The sequence below is a fragment of the Onychomys torridus genome, chromosome 5, assembly GCF_903995425.1.
Source record: "Onychomys torridus chromosome 5, mOncTor1.1, whole genome shotgun sequence".
In the NCBI taxonomy this organism is placed as follows: domain Eukaryota; kingdom Metazoa; phylum Chordata; class Mammalia; order Rodentia; family Cricetidae; genus Onychomys; species Onychomys torridus.
The window spans coordinates 81,212,032-81,235,998 of record NC_050447.1 but is presented as its reverse complement, the minus strand read 5'-3'; the positions used below and the strand labels follow the sequence as shown (position 1 = coordinate 81,235,998).

The 23,967-nt window shown below is 41.7% G+C and overlaps 1 protein-coding gene across 1 annotated transcript in view; it reads right to left on the bottom strand.

The window, feature by feature from the left end:
• LOC118584040 (amyloid beta precursor protein binding family B member 1 interacting protein) overlaps positions 1-23,967 on the bottom strand; it is a 99,264-nt gene that overhangs the window by 31,967 nt on the left and 43,330 nt on the right. The window contains exons 2-7 of the mRNA XM_036187968.1: positions 21,271-21,342; positions 19,430-19,517; positions 16,160-16,452; positions 13,280-13,357; positions 5,663-5,822; positions 3,975-4,096 (exon numbers count right to left, since the gene is read on the bottom strand). Of these exons, the coding sequence (XP_036043861.1) occupies positions 3,975-4,096; positions 5,663-5,822; positions 13,280-13,357; positions 16,160-16,452; positions 19,430-19,517; positions 21,271-21,342 (813 nt within the window). The remainder of the gene's footprint in view (positions 1-3,974; positions 4,097-5,662; positions 5,823-13,279; positions 13,358-16,159; positions 16,453-19,429; positions 19,518-21,270; positions 21,343-23,967) is intronic.

Sequence of the window (23,967 nt, the reverse complement as noted above, 5' to 3'; positions counted from 1 at the left end):
TCAGACATCATTAGAGAAGCTTCTCCCTGTAGTAGATGGAAACAAATACAGAGATCCACAGCCAGGCAATATGCAAAGAGCAAGAGACCTCGAAACATTCAGCCCTAAAAGAGATGTTTCCATCAAATCCCTCCCCTCAGGACTCGGGGAACTATGTGGAAGAGGAGGTTGAAAGAGCGTAAGAGCCAGAGCAGGTGGAGGACACCAAGGAATCAAGGTCTTCTAGACACAACAGAGCTGGCACATATGTGGAGTCACAGATTTTGGCAACATGCACAGGGCATGCAAAAGTCTGCACCAGATGGAGTCCTAGAGCTGAAAGGAGAAGTATTCTCTTATTATTTTAGACAAAAAAAGGGGGAAAGTGGTGATATATTGTGTATCCCAATAAAGCTTGCTTGAGGATCAGAGGACAGAGCCAGCCACTAGATTATTAGACATAGAGGCCAGACAGTGGTGGCACACACCCTTAATCCTATCACTGGGGGTGGGGGGCAGAGATCCAGATGGATCTCTGTAAATTCAAGGCCACACTGTTAACAGAGCCAGCCACACACCTTTAATCCCAGTGCTGGGAAGCACACCCGCCTTTAATTCCAGGAAGTGAAGGCAGGGAGGAGAAAGGTATATAAGATGTGAGGAAACAGGAACTAAGGCAGTTCAGTTGAGACCCTTTTGGGTGAAGACTCAGAGGATTTCAGAGGATTCGTGGAGTTGGTGAGGTAACAGGTGGTGGCTGTGGCTTGTTCTGCTTCTCTGATCTTTCAGCTTTTACCCCAATATCTGGTACCATTTTTTTTTTTTTTTTTAAATTGAAAAACCATCTAAGACTTGAACAACACCCCCCACTCCCTAACCCAGAAGCTACCCCCGCCCCCAACTGATAGCCACTTGCTAATGAAAAAATAGTTTTCTCCAGGGGAGTCTCTCTGGGAAAACAAACTACTCTTAAATGTAGGCCCCATGCCCTGCAGCAGATGGTCAGCACAAAAGAACTCAACAGCATCTTTGGAAGTTCTTTGTCTCGACGTTAGGTCAGAGCACTTTCCCCGCTTTCTCCCTTACAGGTCCTTGGTGTGTATATTATGGCTTCCAGTTTTCCATTTTTTATGGGGCTCTTGTGTATGCGAACAAGCATGTCTCTGCATCTATACCTGTTTCTTGTGATTTTTTTCTTTGGCTCTTTTTCTTGTTTGGTTGTTTTGTCATATTCCAACTTATTTTTTAATTTATTTATCTTCTTATTATTCCTTAGATGCCTGTTTGTTTTCTAATGAGAAACAGAAAGGGTGTGGATCCAGATGGGGGGGAGAGGTGAGGAGGAACTGGGGAAGAGTAAGGGAAGGGGAAACCGTAATTAGAATATATTGTGTGGAAAAAAAAAAATCTATCTTCAATAAAAGAAAAAACCACTCCCCGACTAAATACCAAGTCTTAAATGTTTTGATATTTTAATCAATTACGTGATTGTTTTTTAAAAAATATGTGTCATGTGCTGACTGACAATAAAACAATTTGACAACTTGAATTTTTGAATATTTGTTGAACTGAGTCAGATGGAACCTGAGGACAGATTGTTAAGATAAAAATAGATTACCAGAGGAAGAATCTGTGGAGAAAATCCAGTGGGAATGGTTCAAGAGGAGAGAAAAAAAGGACACAATATGAAATTCCCAAACATTTAAAAATGCTAATTGTATAGCTCTGAGTGTAAACTGTGATGCTAACAGGCTCACTGAGAACAGCAAATGCTTTGGCATGGTGATGGTGATGGTGATGGTGGGGAGGCTGTGCAGGTAAGGGGACATCTTGGGAACTTTGGTTCCTTCTGCTCATTTTAACTATGAAGTAACTTCTCTAAAAATACAAAAAGTATAATCTTGTGTTTCTTAAACACATCTGATGGGAGTCAGATTGCCACAGAACAGGATTAGAATCTATAGGGTTATTTTAACTGTTAAGATTTAGATTACATGGAACTTAGCTTTCTTCATACCTGTTTAAAACACTGATGTGAAATTTGAAGCTAAGGTATGGTGGTGTATGTATGTTTGTGACCCCAGCACTAGGGATGCTAAGGTATGAGGAAGTCTGTGAGTTCAAGCCAGCCTGTGCTCCATAGTAAGATCTTGACTCATAAAGGGGGTGGGAGCTGGGAAGGGTGTCAACAGATAAGTGTGTGGGGTGGTATATAGGTTTTCATACTTTCAGGAGTTAGACAGACATACAAGTGTGAGCTCCATTTATAGATGCAGCCACCACCAGTGGTTAGCCGTAATGGCTTTGTGGGAATAGATGAAGTAGCAGAGGAAGGATGGAGAGGAACATCGTAGCTATGGGTAAGGACAGAGACCAGGTAAAGATAGAAACCCAAGAGAAGTCTGGAGCCAAGATGTTTGTGTGGTCTTCTAATATTCAGTAACCTTGTACCCAAGCACAGTACCTGGCTAGCTCACACACTGCTTATGCCTCCAGCAATGAGGCTAGAACAACAGCTTCTGAGGAGACCAGAAGTGCTCTTAAATGAAATCGGATTTAAGGGTGCAACAATGAGGATCAGCACACAGGGATGACCTGTTACCTCTTCCCAGTCAAGACAAATCATCCTTTTAGGATTCTCCCCACTCCATAGTTAAGCATCTTTTGTCCTGCAAATTTTCAGACCCTGGTTTCTCCTCACAAGCTTATAATTGATTGTGGCTGACTTCATCGGAAGTGAGCATTGCATCTGGGTTGAGATCAAACCACCTTGCTCTCATACATCACTTCAACAGTGCATCAAATGGATTTCATGCTGCAGCGGCTTCTGTAGGGCCAGAAGAGCAGCTGTGGCATTATTACAAATTGAGAAGCTGAATGTAAATGCCACCAGAGAACACACTGAAGTAACACAGACAGCCCAGGATAGTGCCAGAGAGCCAGCCTGCTATGCGAAAGCCTCTTTGCTGTCCATCGGTGAGTGCCTTGGAGTTCTGCATGCAGAAGCAGACCCCGGGTGCTAGAGAATCCTTCCTCGCCTGCCGCTGTTGTTTCTCATAATTGAGCTCAAAGCTCCCGTGTTGACGTGGGCTTCAATGCCTCTTCCCCAGCCCGACTCCCAGAGAAGCGATTGATACAAGACTCCAAATGGTGAAGATTTCAGCTTTGGGGTTCTCATGATCCATTTTTATGGTTTTGTACAGAACTGATATTCTGGGACATAGACACTGTTTTCTTTTTTTTAAAGGTTATTTAATAATTAGTATGTGTGTGTGTGTGTGTGTGTGTGTGTGTGTGTGTGTGTGCATGTAGGCCACGTTGGCAGGTGTGTGGTATTCAGAGGACAACAGCCAGGAGTCAGTTCTCCCCTGCCACCTGGTGGGAACCAGGGGTCAAATCAGGTTGTCAGATCTGAGTAAGGTGTCTCTGCCCACTGGGTGTCTGGTTTGTCTTTGATTCCTCCCTTCCTCCCCTCCCTCTCCTTGTCCTCCCTTCCTCTCCTCCCTCTCCCCTCCCTTCCCCTCCCCCTCCCCTCTCCCCTTTTCCTCCTTTCTTCTCTCTCCCCTCCCCTCCCCTCCCCTCTCCCCTCTTCCTCCTTTCTCCTTTCTTCCCTCCCCTCCCCTCCCCTCTCTTCCCCTCCTCCCCCTCTCCTCCCCTCCCCTCTTTCTCCGCTCCCCTTCCCCTCCCCTCTCTTCCCCTCCTCCCCCTCTCCTCCCCTCTCGTGATAGCCTGCATCTTGAAGGACTAATGGAACCTAATAGACACTCAAACCCAAGAGGAGTGTTAGACAATGACCTGGATATAGACAATGGATATGCTCTGGATTTTGAATTTAAAAACAGAAAAATAATAGAGTTTTCTTTCTAGATCTTTCAAAAGACTGAATTTCTCCATGTGTGTTTATTTGAAAGGAACACGTTTGTGAGATTTCCTGAGATTGTGGTTTGACCAGTACACATTCACTACACAGTTTAATGAAATACGGGCTATCTCACCTGAGGATTTTTAAACACAGCATATTTTTCCTCTTTCTCCAAAAACAATACTTTGTTTTCTGTGTCTCTTGTCCAGTCTGATAAGACTTCAACAACGTTTTCATGGTCTTCAAATATTCTCTCTGATAAAATAAAAGATATTTCAGACAAGAGTCTATTGTTGAGTTAAGGGCAACAGTTCACAAGGTTTCTAAAGATTGGCAGATCTTACTTGGTTGGGTTTGAATTTATTCAGCCAAGGGCACATGCTCTGAAAACCGGATGGGTATCTGAACATGAGGGAGGCGGTTACTATGTTACCGACCCACAAAAGCTCACCGGGGACCCCTGCTCAGCTCCTTCTCTGCCTTCTTGCATGGCACATCTCCAGGCCCCTTTGTACCCTGTCCCGAGTAAGCTATTTCCTGTCTTGAACTAGCCATTGTCTCGTGCGGTCCACTGTAAAGAGGCAGGAGAACTGGAGCGGCCTAGCGCCCTGCCTGTACACTAACATCCCGGCCTGCAACAACAGTGCATCGTTCCTGAGATTTTTATCTGTCAGCGTCAGGTTCTGAATTTAGTTTACATAAAACCATTATAAACGGCAGGAATAACAGTACTTTGGGTGATAGTTATCATGCTTTTTGAGTGCTAGCATTTTGCTTTTCATTTTAAATCGTTCTAATCTGAGGTAAATCCAGTCACTATGGGGGTGGCTACAGAGCAATGAGTGCTTAAACATTGTGAACAAAACTGTGCACCTCACAACTGATAGCTCCAAAACTCTAAAGACAATAGAGCAATGCCTGAACCAAGCTTGAGAGGAACGGAAGCTTTTCCTCCCCTTGCTTTCCTGACTCAGGGAATTGAAGAAAATGTCAAGCCCTCGGTTTGTGTTAGTTAGAGAGGGTCTCCCGATGCAGCTCAGACTGGCCTGGGACTCCTCCTCCTCCTGCCTCAGCCTCTCCAAGGGTGGGACTATGAGCATGTGCCAGCATGCCTGACTAAGGGACTATTTTAATGTGGACCACTTTCTACAGAAAAAAACTGCCCTAAAGCCCCAAAGGAGATAATTCTGGGTTTCATACAGCCCTCTTGGGAGGCAGTGTGCCCTGAGGATGAAGGGAAGGAACAGAGAATGTCTTAAATTGCTGAAAGGTAAAAGAAAAAAGGAAAAACAAGCAAACACATGAATAAATAAACAAATGAATAAATACGCTATCAATTTATTTCACTGCCTTTTGGTCCCTGGGGCTGAACTTCTTCCATTAGCAAAGTGTTATGATAAGTCGAGTTTGGAGGGAGGGAGGGAAGTGAGCAGCGCAGATGTAAGATCTGGCAGTCACATTAAGTCTCAAGGAAGCAATCTTTAAAGGGATATTAGCTGACAGGTACCCAGATCTCCTGCAATCTACTGAGCTTCCTAAACATGTAGCAGGGTGAACCATATTTGCTCTCTCTTCCTCCTTTAGAGTCACTAGCAAGGTGACAGTAATAAAGTTCATATCCCCCAAAGCCTGGCCACCCTCTACCCACTGAGTGTCTGCCGCAAGGAAACAGTGAAGCAAACACTCATCTCAGATGAGGGCGCTGATGTGTGTTATGTCTTGAGATCTTGAAATAAATGTATAAGACAGACTAAATAAAGCCTATAACAGAACAAAAGCCAGGCTTTGGAAGTATATCCCAGATGTGGGAAAGAGACTTACCAATTTGCAATTCGGGATATATTTCATAAAGACACCAGTCCACATTGCAGTCACAATGGGTTTTTTCAAAAAGGTTGTCCAGAACATCCCGAGCCAACTGTCGCTCATCCACCATCAGTGACTTGGTACTGTTATCATCCATGTGCACTTTGACCACAAGCTGAAGATGAAGCCACAGAGCATCAGTCAGTTTCAGCAACCGGGGCAGCCTGCTTAGCTTAAAGTGCCAGCACCGCTATTCCTTCTGGTACTGTACGTTAGGAAGGCATCCTCTGGATATCTCACTAGGCCGTTGTTACTGTAGCTCACGGGGTTCACCGTTTGGAAAGACTGTAGATGACTTTTCTCAACCAGCAGTAGTGGCATGATGGCTATGGAGGGTGGATGTAACCAGCTGCTTTCTGATTGGATTTAAAGCCAGCTCCATAGGATAGAACTCATGTCTGGTACTATAAACTGGGCCAAGAACCCAAGGCCGAGGGGATCAGGGGTCCCAGAGGAGAACCTAATACTACTATTTTACTAAATGCGTGTAGCACCAAGCTGCCTTCTAAATATGTAATATTTTTATCCACAGGTTAATGCAGTGCTTAATGATGAGGACCGCTGTAAAAGAGTGTCTTCTGGAGAGGACAGGATTGTTGAACTCCTGAACTTACAATAGCTGCCATTACTTGCACATTTGTTCAGGATCAGTCAAAACTGCAGCATGGGAGAGGTGTTCATGAGGCCCCACTCTGACTTAAGGAGCTACTATCAGTTGATGGTACTTGAGAGAGGAAGAGGCAGTTTTCTTCAGGGATATGATCCCTGATAGGTTGCCCATTCTCCAATGGATGGGCCTATACATCTGTACGTACTGGCAGCACTGACCGGATTCAGTGAGTTGAAAAAGCAGGCTATGGAGTTGGGATGGGATGTGGTAGGGGGTCTTTGAAGAGTTAGAGAGGAGATTTGGGAGGGGGTGAATATGGTCAAACTACATTGTATACATGTCTGCAATTTTCAGAGGGCAAATAGAAAATATTTCAAAAGTGGAATGTATCCCTGACCTCACTGTGAACTCCTTTATATATTAGAAACACAGAGGTGGAAAAACAAATCCAAAAACACAAAACAGACAATAAACAAGGCCCTTGGCCCAATTTCAAGCCACTGCGTTCTGGTGGGGGAGACAGAAAACAGCCCTGAAGAAGCACCAACTTCTCACTTTCCTAACATCCTTCCGTTTCTTGTTCCTGTTTTGTTTCTGGGGCTAGCAGCATTTCTTGATTAAAAGAACTCCCTGTATCTTTGTGACTGAAGTCCCTTTGTTAAAGGGACTTGTCGGATAAAAGCCTGGGCATGACAGCCTCAATATCCTAGGCTTTGCCACTGTCCTCAGTATGCCAATTAAAGGGACTAGTTAAAGTGAACAGCAGAAAGAGGAGATTTATCCAGTAAGGCTACCCTGGGAAGAGGAAGAAATGAAGAGGTGCAGTGGCCCTGGAGTCATTGTTTAGGGTATTGGCAAGAGGCTTAAGGTTTAACTAGGGGGCAAGAGATTTGCACAATTAAACTGTCCTGGTTAAGGTGTGGCCTTGCCCATCATTGACTTGCCATTGACTGTCTGACCTACAAGGTGGCCTCAAAAAGTGTCATAACTATATGAAATCTCTTCCTGAGGAAAGTTCTTCCTCTAGTTGTGTTCATTTGAGAGCACCTAGAATGACCTGAAAAAAAAAAAGAGTATCAATTGAGCAACTGTCTTTATCAGGTTGGTCTGTGGACACATCTGTAAGGGACTGTCTTGACTGTTAATTGACGCAGGTTGGCCCCAGCCCACTGTGGACCTCATCATTCCTTGGGGAGGTGGTCCTGGGCTGTATAACAATGCTGGTGAAGCATGAATGAGCAGGCTAGCAAGCCACATTCTTTCCATAGTTCCTGCCTTGAATTCCAACCTGACTTTGCTCAATTATGTTCCCTGATTGGGAAGACCAAGTCAAATAAACCTTTTCCTTCTCAAGCTTGCTTTTGGTCAGAGCTTTTTAGTCACACCAACAGAGTGAAACTAGAACAGGCTGATGGCACCAGAGTTCAAGCCTTTCTTCTGCTCTCAGCATGGGGTTAAGAGTGAAATCTGAATTCATTGAGGTCCATGATTTTAACAGTCTGAAGACACATGGAGGAGACAAGTGTCTCTTTTGGTACTTCTTTGCCCGTCACAATGATTATACCCTCTTTACCTTGGATAAAGCTGGGTCTTTTTTGTATTTTTCTGTGGAGACGTACATGTTCTTTGCTGAGAATTACTGCTGTAGAACAGTTATATGTTCTAGGAAACACCACTGAAGTTAGGTCTTAGAAAGCAGTGTTTCTGATAGAGAAAAATATCGACATTTGACCACATTTCATTCCTACTTAGAGATGTTTTAGAAAGGAAAACATATGTTGCCTTTTCCTTTCATGTTTTTTAAAGAATTTTTTTAGATTTATTTATTTATTATGCATACAGACGAGGGCACCAGATCTCATTACAGATGCTTATGAGCCACCATGTGGTTGCTGGGAATTGAACTCAGGCCCTCTGGAAGAGCAGTCAGTGCTCTTAACCTCTGAGCCATCTCTCCAGCCCTCCTTTCATTTTTATAGTGAGGAAGATATTACCAAACCACATAGTTTCATAATGATGGAAGAGGCTCCTTTTTTTTTTTTTTTTTGGCAGAAATGGAAAACTAGGTTTAATCCACATGTATTTATGAATATCTATAATTGTAAAGTTTAGAAAACGTAAGTGACTGAATAGGAAGAAATTATGTTTATGGTTCCTCACAGCTTCTGCCATACTTGCTGGCAGCAGAGTGGTTATGTACCAACATGGGACAACACCAAATCATGGCAGTGCTCTGCAATCCATCACATGATCTTCTCTGGAGCCAAATGAGTTGGGAATGAAATCTCATTTTCACTTGCAAATTGTTAAATGGAAAATATTTTAGCCCTAAATCATGCAAATTACTTTCTTGGGCTTCTATAATAAGATTTACAAATGGAATTGTTCTGTCACAGAGGTTTGGAATAAATTAAATTAACAAATAAGTCAAATTGTGTTTCCAGATTCAAAAGCTTGGTGGCATAAGCTACGCACATCATTTGTAATTCAAAATAATGTCAACATTCCACCAGAACCTTAAAAGCAAATACTCTTGTGGCGGGGACCCCCCCTTTTTTTTTTAATGAGACAGGGTCTCTGTGTAACTCAGGCTGTCTTTGACCTTTTAATCTTCTGCCTCAGTATTCCTGTACTAACTCACTGTCATCCTTTAAAATAGCTGTGAGACCCTCACAGCCATTTCTTTAAATGTGGATCATTTCTATTCTTTTTTCTTTTTAACGTGCTGCGTCACATCCATCTTAAAGAATACAGCCAGAGAGTCAGGAGCCTTCTTTCCTTCCCCATTGGTGAGCGCTTTCCTCTGCATCTTCCTTGGGTCCAGGCCTTGTGCCTTGCGTTCACTGACACAATCCCTCGAAACTAAAAGGGGCAGAGCTGTGCTGTTTTCGATAGATGGCCGGGAAGAGCTGAAAGGCCCCTGATCTTCAGGGGCCATCTGAGCAAGCAGCCTGCATTTGCTCTTGTCCCATCTTCTGTAAGAAATACTTCCCCCTTCATTTCTCTTCTGGAAATGTACAATGTGGCCCTCACTTATAAATCACCCAGTGCCTTGAAAGTGTGTAATTATGATTTTTTAAAAAATCCTCCCTCCATCCCTTTATTCTCCTCTTGAGGTGATAAGGATCAAGCCCAGGGCCTTGCACTTGTTAGGCCAACATTCCACCACTGAGCCATATCCCAAGTCCTTGGGGTTTTGAGACAGGGTCTAGCCTTGGTGTGCCTAGGCTTCTCTTGCCCTTGTGATCCCCCTGCTGCAGCTCCCTGCTCTTATTCTCTTTTATCTGTATTCCTAGGCAAAGCCAGCCACTCCACACGGCATATCTGCACCTGCCAATTACTTGTAGCTCAAGTCAACGCATGCTCAGCCGCGTTAGAAGGAATCCAGAGCAAGTCACCCCACCGCCACTCTCTACTACTATAATTCATTTTCCTTGAGAGCTTGTTTGGTGGTTCCATCGTGGGAGCATAAGCCACTTGTGTGCTTTTGTCAGAGGAACTATCCTTATTGATGAGGAACGTAGTTCTCGCTGACTTAGCACGCAGCCTCCGGGTGTGGGAGGGGACACATGTGGGATAATGGAGGAGGAAGAGGGCATCCACTGAGTGGGTCAGAGCAGCCATGGCAGTCAGTGAGTGGCACTGTCAAGATCACCCACACATGCCCACAATTCATTTTCCATGCATCGGCCAGCATGGTCTTTAAAAACCATTCATTAGTCTCACTTAGAGCTCTCAAAAGGCTCCCTATTGCACTCAAGACACAGTCCAAACTCCCCTGCCACCTCTGAGCTCTGTGGCTCCCACCCGCCGCTGCTCTAACATCGGAACATCGAACATTTGCCCCTTCCTTTGCTTTCACTAAATTGCTGACTGAGCTATGGTCAACAGCCTTTTATTTCGTTCCATCTCATCAAGCTGATTTTTGCTTGAGGAGAAGGTGCTGGTGGCTTCATCAAAGCTCATCTATGCTTGGGGAACCCCCCTTTCCTTGGCCCCATGGCCCTAGCTGTTTCGGCCTTTGCTCAAGAGTCACCTTCTCAGAGAGGCTTCATTATCACCAATACATCTGAGGAGTGGCTTAGGCACCATCTACCACGTCTTCTGGTTTCCCACTCATGCTTCTGCTTTTTAAAAAAGTGTAATAAATAATAACAATAATAGATAATCATCATCATCATCATCATTATTAGATAAGGTCTATCAGAAGTGTGGACACCATGCTGAGCCTGGTTTAATTTTCTTCACTGTATTTGCCTCCCTTAGCTTGACACAAGTACCAATCCCACTGGATCTGTTCACCATTGAACACAGCTAGCTCCTCCTCTAATGCATGGGGGTGCATTGTTAAAGAAGGCAGTCTCCAGAAGGGCTTCTATGGAGGTCCGGAGGGAATAAATTATTGGGTTGTACATTGGGTGGTGATAAAAGCACTGATGAGAAAAGTAGAGAAGGCAAGAGAATTTTAGGGAGTAGTGTGTACCGTGGGGGACAATCTTACTCAGAAGGTGACTGAATACTTAAGGGAGGAACAGAAAAAAGCCCAGTAAGAATCTGGGTGGGAGTGCGAGGGACAGGTGGGTACAAAGGTACCACAGCAAGAGCTTGAGGACTGTTTGAGGAGCAATTACAAGGACGGGTAGTGACAGTGAGGTAGATGCAGAGAGAGGGAGAGGGAGAGGGAGGGAGAGGGACAGGGAGAGGGAGAGGGAGAGGGAGAGGGAGAGAGACAGAGACAGTGACACACACACAGAGGGAGGGAGGAGTGAGGGAGAGAGAGACAGAGAGAGAGACACAGAGAGAGAGAGAGACGGAGAGAGGCAGAGAGAGACAGAGACAGAGAGACAGAGACAGAGAGAGAAAGAGAGAGAAAGAGAGAGAGAGAACTGAGGTTAGGGAGATAATGGCAACCAGATCACACAGAGACTGAAGAGGCCACTGTGAGGGGCTTGGCTTCACTGTACAAAGATGGGCAGCCACTGAAGACTCTTGGACTATGGAGACAAGAGTAGAGAAGGTGAACTGAGGTTTGAGTGGAAAGGCTAACCCCAGACATCAGCATAGCAGCTCATCCCTCATCACCTGAGTGGGTATGGTACATATGGTTGTGAAATGTCCCCGATAGGCTTTGAGCATTCATCTCTCTTGCTTCCGGACACAGACACAGTGTGACCAGTGACCTTGTACTCCTGATGCTACAGTCCCTGACTGTCTTGCTTCTCTGCTTCCCTGCTATGGTGGTTCACACACTCAAACTGAGAGTCCAAACCAGCCCTTCCTTTCTAAGATTGCCATTGCTGGGGATTCACCACAGCAACAAGAAGAGTAGCTATCCAGTTGATCATCTTCGGTGTTTGCCACAGTAAGGAAAAGCTGACACATCCATGCAGAAAATAAAAGAGTAACAAAAAAGTTGATTGGCATTTGCAAGGAATAGGTACAGTTGTTGAGGTCATAATGTCATCTTTTAGGATGAAATTCCCAAGGCTATACAGACAGACACACGCACAGAGGGAGGGAGTGCTATCTGGAAAATATCTTCAGATATGCAGATATGAGTCTTGAAAGTCTGGATCCAGGGATGGTCAAGAGATATTTACTGAATTAATCACCATGTATATAACTCCTTCATTCAAGAGCTGTAGCAGGTGCCACAGAAATATAAAATATTAAGGACATGTGTCAAGTATTATGCCCTATGTGTCAAGGACAATTCACCTAAATATGTGAAAGATGGCAGACGCTTCAGGAATAACAAAACAAATTAACTATTACTAACTTATTTTTATTCTTATTTTTATATGCATTGGTGTTTGACCTGCATGTCTTTGCGAGGGAGTCAGAGTCACTGAAACTTGAATGACAGACAGTTGTGAGCTGCCATGTGGGTGCTGGGAATTGAACCCAGGTCCTCTGGATGAGCAGCCAGTGCTCTTATCCACTGAGCCATCTCTCCAGCCCCCTATTACTAACATTTTAATAGTGAGTGTAGTATCCTACTCAGGTTAGATATGAGTTTTTCTATGACAATATAGTACATTATATTCCTAAACAAAGAAAGAAAGAAAGAAAGAAAGAAAGAAAGAAAGAAAAAAACAAACCCTATGCTCTACAGAAATTTTCAAAAAAATTATAGGCTAACTGGGAAAGTAGGGTTAGGAGCAGATCATGCAAAATTAGAGACTAGATTAACAACAAAAGCAACATTTGATTCCTGGGGAGACAGCCAGGCAGGCATCAGGTCTAGAGGTTGCTCAAGGGACATAAAATTCACAAAAGAAATTGTGGAACTGTGAGGTCAAGGGATGCTGAGGTCTGACCCAGTTGAAGCATGCCCAGAGGATGTGCCACCTGCTATAAGCAGACAGCTCTGGAATCCAGAGAGAATCACTCACGGAAGGGAGTCCAGGATAGACAGATTTTAAATTCTCAAAATGGAACTGAGAAGGCTCTCGCCTAGGTGGTAGCAAAACCAAAGACCTTTTCCTTTCTTGTTAAAGAGAATTTGTACTCCACTCTCCTCGTTCAGGGGAAAGAATATGTGTGAAGCAACAAAAAGCCATGTGTGAGCTAAGGAAATGTCTGCCCTGTTAGGCACTCTTGCTCTGTTACACCACAGAGAGCTCTTTGTCATCACACTATCCAGTAGAAAGCCTTTACAAGACATGGATGGATTCAGGTTCCCCACCTAGAAACCACAAATTAGCTAAACTATGTTATACAGAGAAAAATCATGTCATTTCACTTTGTCCAGAAAATTCTTTAAAGAGGATAATTATTTGGAAAGTGCCACTTTAGTTTTCAATGATACTGTTAAAGCCAAGGTCTTGAGTATGTTAAGCAGGTGACCTACTACTGAGCTCCCCAGAGGCAGGTGAAATTTTATTTTACTGTTTATCAGTAAGTATAGTGTGATATCATTAATGTAGCTCCTGGCTATGCAAAAGTGATTGTTGGCTTACCTTCTTAACCTTGGCTTCCTTCAGTTTTTCCAGTGCTAATTTGATTTTATCGGCCTTTGCTAGGGCTTCTTCTTCTTCCTGTAAAGGGGCAAGACAGTCAACAGAGTCTGATAGATACCACTGGGTGGGAATTGCATGTTAGTGTTAGTGCCTAGTTAATTTATAGTAACAAAATTATCAAATTTTATATCCTCCATTTTCAGAAAATAAATAAATGCCTATAACTGAAATAGTCAACTCAAAGGTACAGAAAGAAACTCTTGTTTATAGCCTTGGGAATTTCATCCTAAAAGATAACATTATGACCTCAACAACTGTATCATATGCTTAGAGCATGCTATTCTGTGCTCAGCTCACAAAACAGAGGACTGTGATAGTCTGAATGATCAATATCCCCTATAAACTCATGGACTTGAACTCTGGGTCCCTAGCTGGTGGTGCTGTTTGGAACTATCAGGATGTGGAACCTTGCTGGAGGAAATACATCAGTGTGAGTGGGCTTTGAGTGAGCCTCATCCCACTTCCTGTTTGCTTTTTGCATTTATCCTGTGAATAGAAATGTGAACAGTTAGCTTCCTGCTCTGGCAGCCTGCTGCTGTGTCTCCCCTGATATGATGGAGTTTTCCTATAAGCTAAAGCAAACTCTTTCTTTCTTAAGTTGCTTTGGTTGTATTTTTTTTTTTTTTTTGAGACAGGGTTTCTCTGTATAGCTTTGCACCTTTCCTAGAACTCCCTTGGTAGCCCAGGCTGGCCTCGAACTCACAGAGATCTGCCTGCCTCTGCCTCCCGAGTGCTGGGATTAAAGGCGTGCACCACCACCACCCAGCTTGGTTGTAGAATTTTATCACAGCAACAGAAAATGCACTGATACTGGGACCAACTCACAGAATCCATTAAAGCATTCATCCTAAGGGAGTCGAGAACCTCATAAAATCATACACATCCTCTTGGATCATGATATCTATTTAGAGGGGGATTCATAGCTTTTATTAGAAACTTAAAAAGGTCCTTAACATCCTACTTTTTAATACTAAAGCCAAAACTTAACCTTACAAATCACAAACTGTCCAAAGTAAATCAAAACAAACAAAACACTTCACTGATGAACACACATGAACAATAGAAAAGGATTGTGAAGTATTCTTATGAGCTCAAATTCCTTTGATAAGGTAAAATCCTGAGAATAGGATTATTAAGGCTTATTTATTTATAATGATTTGGAAATGAAATCATCCTATTGTTTGAAAGTAGAATTATCTCTTCTTATACCACTGGTTGTTGAAATATTTTTGAGTGCCAAGATGCTTTAAGAACAGGTGAAAGGGAAGAACTTTGTAAGCTTCTGCCTGTTCATTCAACTTTTTATTTACTCTCAAGGAATTCATGACTCCCCTGAAACCTTGGGGACCGCTATGCTAGGAGTGTCTGCTCTGTCTTAGTCACCAGGCTAAAAATAATTTTTCCAGAGCAAACATGGTGAGGCAATGAATGTGATAGAGTGTGGTTTAACATTTGATTTATATTTGAGATTGTAGGAATTCTGAGGGCCACCAGGGTCCTACAAATCATACTGACCTCCATCATTCAGCACAACCAGTATGGAAGCCAGAGCACACTGAACTGGCTTCTCACTTGGAAATATTTTTAAGGAGCCCACATAAGAGAAATTCTTCAAAGTGTTGTCTTTACCCTTTTTGTGTGTGGGGGGCACATTGTAATTAATATGCCAAATAAGGACGATGTTACCTTTGCAGTTATTTTATAAAATTCAGAAATTTATAAATATCAAGCATTCATTACCTATCTTTACAATACCCTCCCCAGTGAAGACATTCCAAGGACACATAGTTTTTGTCCTACTGAACAGGATTACCAGAGGTAACAATCCAATTTAGCTCAACTTAAAACCTGTTATTTTCTATATTCTGGGCTAGGAACAGGGCCAATGAAACATATAAATCAGTTTCTTACTTCATGAAAAATTAATAAAACATGTCCTCCAAAGTTTGAGTATTATTAAGGAATATGCACATGAAAATATTACTTTTAGTCAAACTATGATAAATATTATATTTGGTCCTAATGTGTTCTTCGCACACACCTGCTACAGTTTAAATGTCCTCACCAAAACTGATGTTGAAGTATAATTTCCATTGAAAAGGATTAAAAGGTGAGACAAAGTGGTATCTTTACAAAGCAAGTGGGTCATGAGCAGAAAACCCTCACTAGTTACTGAGAAGGTTCCAGAACCACACTATAATACTCCCCAACCTCCAATGCTAAATAAACCTTTATTTTTTCCTACAGTTCCCATCCGTGGTATTCAGTAATAACAATAGAAAACAGATTAAGACAACATTGCTCATGGAAGGCTCTCTGGATTTGCAAGAAACACACACTTTCTTTTTTCATGGAACTTCAGAGTCTAGGCATGCAAACTTATGAATGTAATTATTACTTCAAAGAAAGTCCAAGGTGATGGGCAGTAAGTAAATGGCAACGGTTCTGCCATCTTGGGTCCTACATACTTTGTTGTGGGATATTTGTACATTGTGTGAAGATGTATTGCTGTGATTGGTGTAATAAAAAGCTGAATGGCCAATAGCCAGGCAGGAGGTAGAGGAGGGACTTCTGGGCAGAGAGAGAACTCTGGGAAGAAGAAAGGCAGAGTTGTCAGCCAGATACAGAGGAAGCAGGATGGGCAATATGGCGATGAGCTTACACCATGTGGCAGAACATAGATTAATATCAATGGATTAATTTATAAGAGCTAGTTGAAAACAAGCCTAAGCTAAGGCTCAGCTTTCATAATTAATAATAAATCTCTGTGATATTATTTGGGAGCTGGCGATTCAGAGAAAGACTCATTGCAATACTTACTTTAGAGAGAGGTTCAGGGGGAGGTGGGGGCGGTGGGAGGTCTAACATGGGTTCTGCCGGTGGAGGTGGTAGAGCATCCTCATAGTGGCTAATACCAGCTGCAGGAGCACTTGCTCCATAACCAAGTGAGGCTGCACCCCGGCCGTCTGACGCCCCCAGAAGTGCTGAGTGATGCTGATTCTGAGAGGACTCTTTCTGAGCCTGGATGGTTCTCTGCTCGGCTTCACTTATATCTGCTACCAAGTCTGCCATGAGAGCATCTAAATCTTGGTCCTCCAGTGCATTTAAGGACTCTAGGAGGAAAAATAGCATTAATGGGGTTAAGAAAAGTAAAACCTAATTATTTGCATCTGGATAAAACAGAAAACAGTTATTTTTTAAGTACAATATGTACTTAGGTGGGAATCATTATTATTTAACTTGTTATGATACAATAAGAAAGGTTGAAAATATTTTGATCCAGTAGCACACACCCACATATTGGAACTCCTGAAATAATTACATACAGTACTTAATGTGAGTAGATTTTTAACAGGAATAAGAGGGAAACCTTGCGCTATACAGGGGGGTGTCTCACACTCCAGCCATAAAGTCATCTTAGAGCCCATGAGCTCTATGGATGCCTACATGGAGAACTCTTGAATATTCTGGTGCAAGAGCTTCAGGCTTTGGAACAGCAGAGGAGGAGGAGAGTGGAAATGGATGGAAGTGGGATTCTCCCCAAGCATTTGGAAGGGAGAACACTGGTGATCAGCTGTTTCATCTACTTTTAGGGAGTGCAGATAAACAGCTGTAAGCCCTCCACCTGACCTCAGGGAACCCACATTCTGAAGTGCAGTACCGAGGCAGCGAAGGTGTTAAAGAGTAAAACAATGTGACTACGTAATGGAGGCTTTATGAAGACAGTAGGCTGGGCGAGCTTTTATGAGAAAGAATGGACAAGGCTTTTATGGAGATGGGAAAGGAGGAGAGTTCATTAGGACTTTGTCCAAGTGTGAGATTACTGGAGAGGCCACATGCATGCTCAGCAAGTTGACGAGATTGCCTGGAACAGAGGGAGTGGTGTTAGTGGACAGCATCAGCAGAGTGCACTGGGCACCAGGCAGTCACCACATGATGATTCGGTGAAGAAGGCATGGTCCCTGTGCAGGATGGCCCAGAATGAGGAAATGGGAGTGTCAGCAAATGAGCCTCTTGAGTAAAAAGCAGAAAGCACTGACGATTGCCAGACATCATCAGTGCTGTGTAGTCCAGTACATCAGAATAACAGCTCTAGCATAGACTCATTCCAAGGTTTCATCATCAAATGCATGAAGTTTTTTTTCTTTGTAAACCATTTTTGCATAAAAATGTTATTTTAAAATGTTTTCAGAGAAGTGGCTGAACAATCAAGGCCCATTCATAATTTCCTAACATGGTCAGTCACAACTGTTAATGTAAAATCTTTTAATATATTATTATAAATTGTTATGACTATATAATATATAATTATAAACACTTTAGTGATTAAAATCCCCATAATGCTTGTATTACTAATGTCCAAAGAAAAAATTTCATTTTACATTAGAATATTTATTAATATCTTATTAATGTCAAAGAATCAAAATTGATATAAATATATACATCAATATATAGAGCTTAAATGCATTACTATAAATAAGCTATATTAATCAATATAGGATTAGATAGTGAGGAATAGAGAATGAGAAATGGATTCCATTCTGAAGTCTGCCATTCTCTGAATGACTTTGGGCAAAATATTTTCCCCTCATTTTAACAACACTTTGAATGAGGGCAATAAAAACGTATTTTCAACAAATTTAAAATTATACACATCAGGAATCTGGTGGCGTTGTCCTCTCCCAAAGTCAGTCCATACATGAGCATCTTGTCTCCTTGGTGCCACACCCTATCATGACTGTGCTTAGAGACTTACGGGTTTCCTTGACTATGTCATCCTTGGTACGTTTTTCATACTAGGAACTAAGTGTTTAGAAAACTGAGTTTGACTATAACAATGGAAACACTGACTAAACTTGAGTTCTAATGGAACTGTTGATAAAATGCTCATTTGTAGAGCTTCCAGCAGCAGAAGCAGGCAGATCTCTGAGAGTTCAAGGCCACCATGGTTTACATAGAAAGTTCCAGGCCAGCTGGAGCTACATAGTGAGACCCTGTCAACAAAATGAATAAATGTAGAAAATCCCAAATAAAACACCCACTGGAGCCTATGTGTACAAGGATTTGATAAGCATGGCTGCCATAATCCACAAAAATGGACTACTTTTTGGAAACTGCTGAACACTGTTACTTGGTGGACTGGCATAAAGTTTCTGGCATGTCTGGAATAAAGTTTTTGTGGTGAATAGAGGCATGAAGTAAAAGGTGAGGTAAAAAGAGGTGCAGGATAATTGACCCAAACCATCATCGGTGCCTACAGGCTCCTCAAGAAAACACTTCGAAGGACAGAAGCAGTGAAGCTAAGTGAGAAATGGAAACAGAAACCGGGACTTCGGGTTCCAGTACAGGGCTTCTTTGCTACTCAAGAGTTTGGGTTGTGTACAGGGCTTCTTTGCTACTTCCATGAGCTTGGGTTGTGTATGAGGCTTCTTTGCTACCTTGGTTTTTACACTCTGGTGGCCACTGAAAGTCTTTGGCTATTCTTTCTTAAGAGTTCCAGTGAAGCCGCCCTTATGGTGCAATGGCATAGCATGTCTGACTCCAAGAGCTCCAGTGAATTCTTACTAAGTTTTATTATCATTTCAACAACATCAGATCTAACAGTTTTCTCTGCAATAAATAGAAAAGAGCATCTTGCTATAAAATTTTCAAGCAGTAAATTATATACAAATATATATGTAAATTAAAATACTATATTTATAAACAAACATTTTGAATCAGCTCCCATTTATATATTATCAATTGTTATTAAGTACTTAGCTGTTACCCTTGAAGAGACTTTTTTACTGATATTTTCTTGACTCCTTAGTAATAAGAAGAAACTTTTCTTTCTTTTTTCAAAAGATGAGATTATCCTGAGGCTATTCATAAATGGAAGATGGTCTTCCCTTTCATTATAGATGAAAATATCTAATGGACTTTCTTAATTCAACGTAGACATAGTAAAATACTGCGCACAGTCCAGGGTTTACACACTATTTACCACGATGTCCACATTTCCTTAGTTTCATGGTCAGAGTTTAGTTCCATGGAGACTTCAGTCATCATTATAGTTTCACATTGCTTAAGAAAACAAGTTTCTGTGCTTACCATTTAAATCCTTAAATCCCACACTGTAGTTAAACTCTTCTCGGGGTGGCTTGGTGTCGGGAGGAGGAAGAGTGTCCACTCCTAAACTCTGTGAAAACAGATCCCATAGTTTCTGTGAGTGATTCACAGAACCAACATTGCTGAAGCCCCAAACACTCATTGTTTATACATTTTTCTCTCTCCAAATACGCTCTTAAAGATCATGTTCTTACTTAAATGTTTTATCATGTCTTAAATTTTTTCTATTATAGAAAATTTCAGCTTAAAAACTATAAAAAATGTTTGGAAACAGACTGTGTTAGTTGAGAATAATGAGAACAAAATAGTTAAATTTTCTTTTTTCTTTCCTTTTATCCCACTTCTTTCTTTTTTGGGGTGGTGGTGGTGGTGTTTCAAGTTAGGGTTTCTCTGTGTAGCCCTGCTTGTCTTGTCTTTCTTGGAACTGTCTTTGTAGACCAGGCTGGCTTCAAACTCAGAGATCCACTTGCCTCTGCCTCCCAAGTGCTGGGATTAAAGGAGGGCATTTCACCGTCTGGCAAAATTGGCTTATTTTTCTAAGCAATAGAGAGACTTGCTGTCAGGATGAAGAAACATACAATACATAATTTTATAATAGCTTTCATAGTGACATCAAAGAAAGAAATGTCCAGTTATATGGGAAGGAAATTCTGCAAAAATCTTTAAATTAATTATTTATTATGTAATTGTCTACTCTAAGAGAGTTAATGCTCTGACAGTTCCAATAGTGACTGATAAATAAGCTCCCCACCCCAGGGCCTTTCTCTGCTAGCTACTGCTTTACAGTTGAGCTGGATGCCCTGCCCGTAGGTTTTGCTTTTGTTGATTTTTTTTGGCAATATAATCTCATTATTTATCTTCTTGTCATGCAGAAATTAAAATGTTTTACATTTTAAAGTATTTCATTTTTATGTTTTCTGTCTTCTGTGTGTTTGTCTTGCTCAGATGTGCCTTGTATTTTAAGATTATAAGCATTTTTTTTCTGTTTCTCTCCTTTCATATGCTTAGATCTTTGATTCATGGTTCTCATCAAATTATAAAGCATGGGTTAGAGCTCCAGCTCTTAGCAGGTGTGTCATCCCAACACCATTTACTGACATGTCTTTGTAGTTATTTAGAAGGCCACCTTTATCAGGATATGTGAGGGAGGGGTGGAGAACACAAACAAAACAACATGCCACTCATTCAGAAATTTGGGAGAAATGTAAATTGGGATTCTTCATACTATTGTTTCAACTTTCCTGTAAGCTTGATATTTTTTTCAGTATTACAATCACATTATTGCATTTCAGTCCACTTTAGTTTTTGGTTGTTTTAGGAAACTGGGGAAACCAAGGTTTATCCATCCCTTTTAATCACACACAGTGGGGTCAATCTAGTCAGATATGTAGCTTGTGGCTGAGTGGCTTTCATGCTTCTTAGAGGGGACTGAGTTCTTACAGTTCATTCAGAATGTCATTAATAGTCCTTTGAAATACAGTATTTCCTTAAAAGATGACACAAAACCATCTTACTCAGAGCCATCTTCTCACTTAGTCTCTATGAAGATAATTGCTAGTTGCTCAGAGATGGTTGTTGAAGGAGACATGGGAATGATAGGCACAGACATTGACATAGCATGTGTGACCGTTGTATGAAACCATGTGGACTGAGGGTGCAGAACCAATAAAAAGCTTGACTAGTTTCTCCCAACACTGTCACAGATACATCAGGGCCATGTGATGTCAATTTCTGACATTTTTCTTAAGGCAGCACTTTTGTATCAAATTCTGCACTCCCTGCCCCACCCCCAATAGCTTACAGGTTAAGAAGAGAGTTTTTACCTGGGTCAAGAGATCCATTTCCCCCAGCAAAGTGCTGAACATCTGGTCTATGTCTTCATTTGATTCACCCATCTGGAACAGGAAGATACCCAGACATTAGTAGTCTCTGAAAGCTTATTGGGACAACTATTGCATTTTTATTCTTTCCTCTTTTATTGATCAGGCATCCATGAAAAGAACTACGTGGAGAGGAAGGTTCTGCTCACCCTGAAATTCCAGGTCTGGCTGTCATCTAATTTGATGTCCGAGGTTGAGCTAAATCGTGGGACCTGCCATAGAGCAAAACCTGAACTTGTGTTCCCGAACAAAGTGGCACTGTGCTGAGCATCACCTTGCCATAGGATTTCTTGTTGGAAAGAGAGAAAGCCTCAAGCTGCTCTTGATAGCTACTTTTGATTGTTGACTTGTTTGGGTTGAGAAATACCAAGGAGACTGTCTGTGATGATGTTTCCAGAGATGAATGGATCAATTCCTTGATTGATTTATAGTAAGATAACACTTTTGTACAGAGTGAAGAAACAGACTAAAGTTTCTGAAATAAGAAGTCAAAATAGTATTTTCCCTCCTTCTGAATTTTGTTGTTACATATTTGATAGCAGCAATGAGGCAGCTACACAGATGCCACACTGTTGTGTTAGAGGGAAGTAGGCTTTTACCTCCACTTAAAAACACACTAAAATGCAATTGCATTTTAAAGTGCCTGTGATAAAATGTACTTATTGAATAGTCCCCTGCTTCATAAAGATATCTGTGAAATAACAACAGCTTTGGGCACCTTTATTTGGCAAGGCTGCTTTGGGAAATGGAGAGATTAAAAATACCCTTCAAGGACTGCTTGGTAGTGAGTAGTGTGGTAAGGGGAATGAAACGTGTTAAATGTAAAGTGAAAGATTCACCCAAGGTCATGTCCAAAGATTCTAAACACTGTAAGACCAGTGTCAATTTCAGCAGCAATAGCATGGTGAGGGTGGAGGGTCAGTATGTACTAAAGCCAGACCTGTGAATCCATTCTTGTCACTAGGCAAAAATATTTGAAAAAATTCTGCACTGAACATGTCAGCACCTATTCTTGGTAACATTCCCTTAGAACAAATACAGCCATGCACTGTTCAACAACTCATGATTATTTTGTCAAGGACAGACTGTATTAGCCACTATGGTCCTAATATCTCAGTGCTTGGTGGTGGGGCAGCCATCTTAGTTTGTGTGGGTATTCTCTATGAGCTCATGACAGTGAAAAAGCCTAAACATGCATCGCTTAGAACTTATCTCCATTGCTGACTGACAGGTGGCTGTAATCAAATGACATATAAGTGACTGAGAGATAACAAAAACGCGGGAGGATGTGTATATGTTACATGAAAATATGAAGGACTTGAGTATTGTTGGATTTGGGATTCCAACCCCTGCAGATGTTGAAGGACAGCTGTATTTCAGCCAACAATATTTACTTGAGAATGGATATATATGTGCTTCTGTTTTCATACAGACACACTCATATATGCAGAAAAATGATGTTATGTAAGAACACAATGATTTCTATGTACTTACTATTTGGCTTTCATGGTGATCAATATGACTTATCCTTTAAAATTTAAATGTATCTATCTTTACTTTCTTTCAATAGATTATTTTTAAACAAATATTGTTATTTTCCACACATACTTTAATATGCAGGTCAGGTCTAAAGGAGTAAGATTTTTGAATCCTTTCATTAGCATATATGTATTACACATAATAGTAGTGCTCATTATGATATTTTTATACATGTCCTTTTTACTGTATTTTGAACATATCTGCCCTCTATTACCCTCTAAAGTTCCCCTCCCACTCCTGATAATTCCTTCTCTTCCTAAATAGACCCCTTTCTACTTTTGTGTGTGTGTGTGTGTTTGTGTGTGTGTGTGTGTGTGTGTGTATGACCCAATGAGTTTCATCAGTGTGTTTTTAGGGGCACGGGTACTCTACCAGCAGCTACATCACTGAAGAAATTTCCCTTCTCATCAAACACTGTGTGTCAGTCCCTATGGAAGAGTGGGTCCCAGGGGCCCCTCCCACGTCTATTATAAGGTATTGATAGGCACAATTTTGTGCAGATGTAGTGCAGTTAATCACAGCTGCTGGGGGTTCGGGAGGGCACCAGCTGTGAAATGCCTGGAGGTCAGTGTTCCTCCTGATGCCCACGATCTCTTCCAGCTCTCACATTCTTTCTATTCCTCACTCCACTAGACCCCGCGTCTTGGTAAGGGTGACAGAGATGCCTCACTTATGGCTGGGCACTCAACGGCCATTTATTCTTGGTATTTTGACTTGAGAGTTTCAGAGTCACTGCTGACCACTGCATAAAGAAAAATATCTGACCAAAGCTGATAGCAACATTAATTTATGGGCATAAATATGGCTATGTTGAAGGCAATGTGATGGGCATATCCTGGCCATTTGGCAAAACCATCACAGAAGGACCAATCACCACCTTTCCAGTCATAAGGTTTTTGCTCAGGTTTATGGCAGCAGACATAATTCTGTCCTGTGGAGCAGGCATCAAATCCAGTCAGAAAGCAGTTCTGTGGTGGTTTTAATGAGAACAGCCCTCATAGGTTCACATATTTGAATTCTTGGTTCCCAGTTGGTAGAACTGTTTAGGAAGGATTAGTAGCAAAGCTACTTACCACTCTAATTAGCATGCTCTCTCTCTCT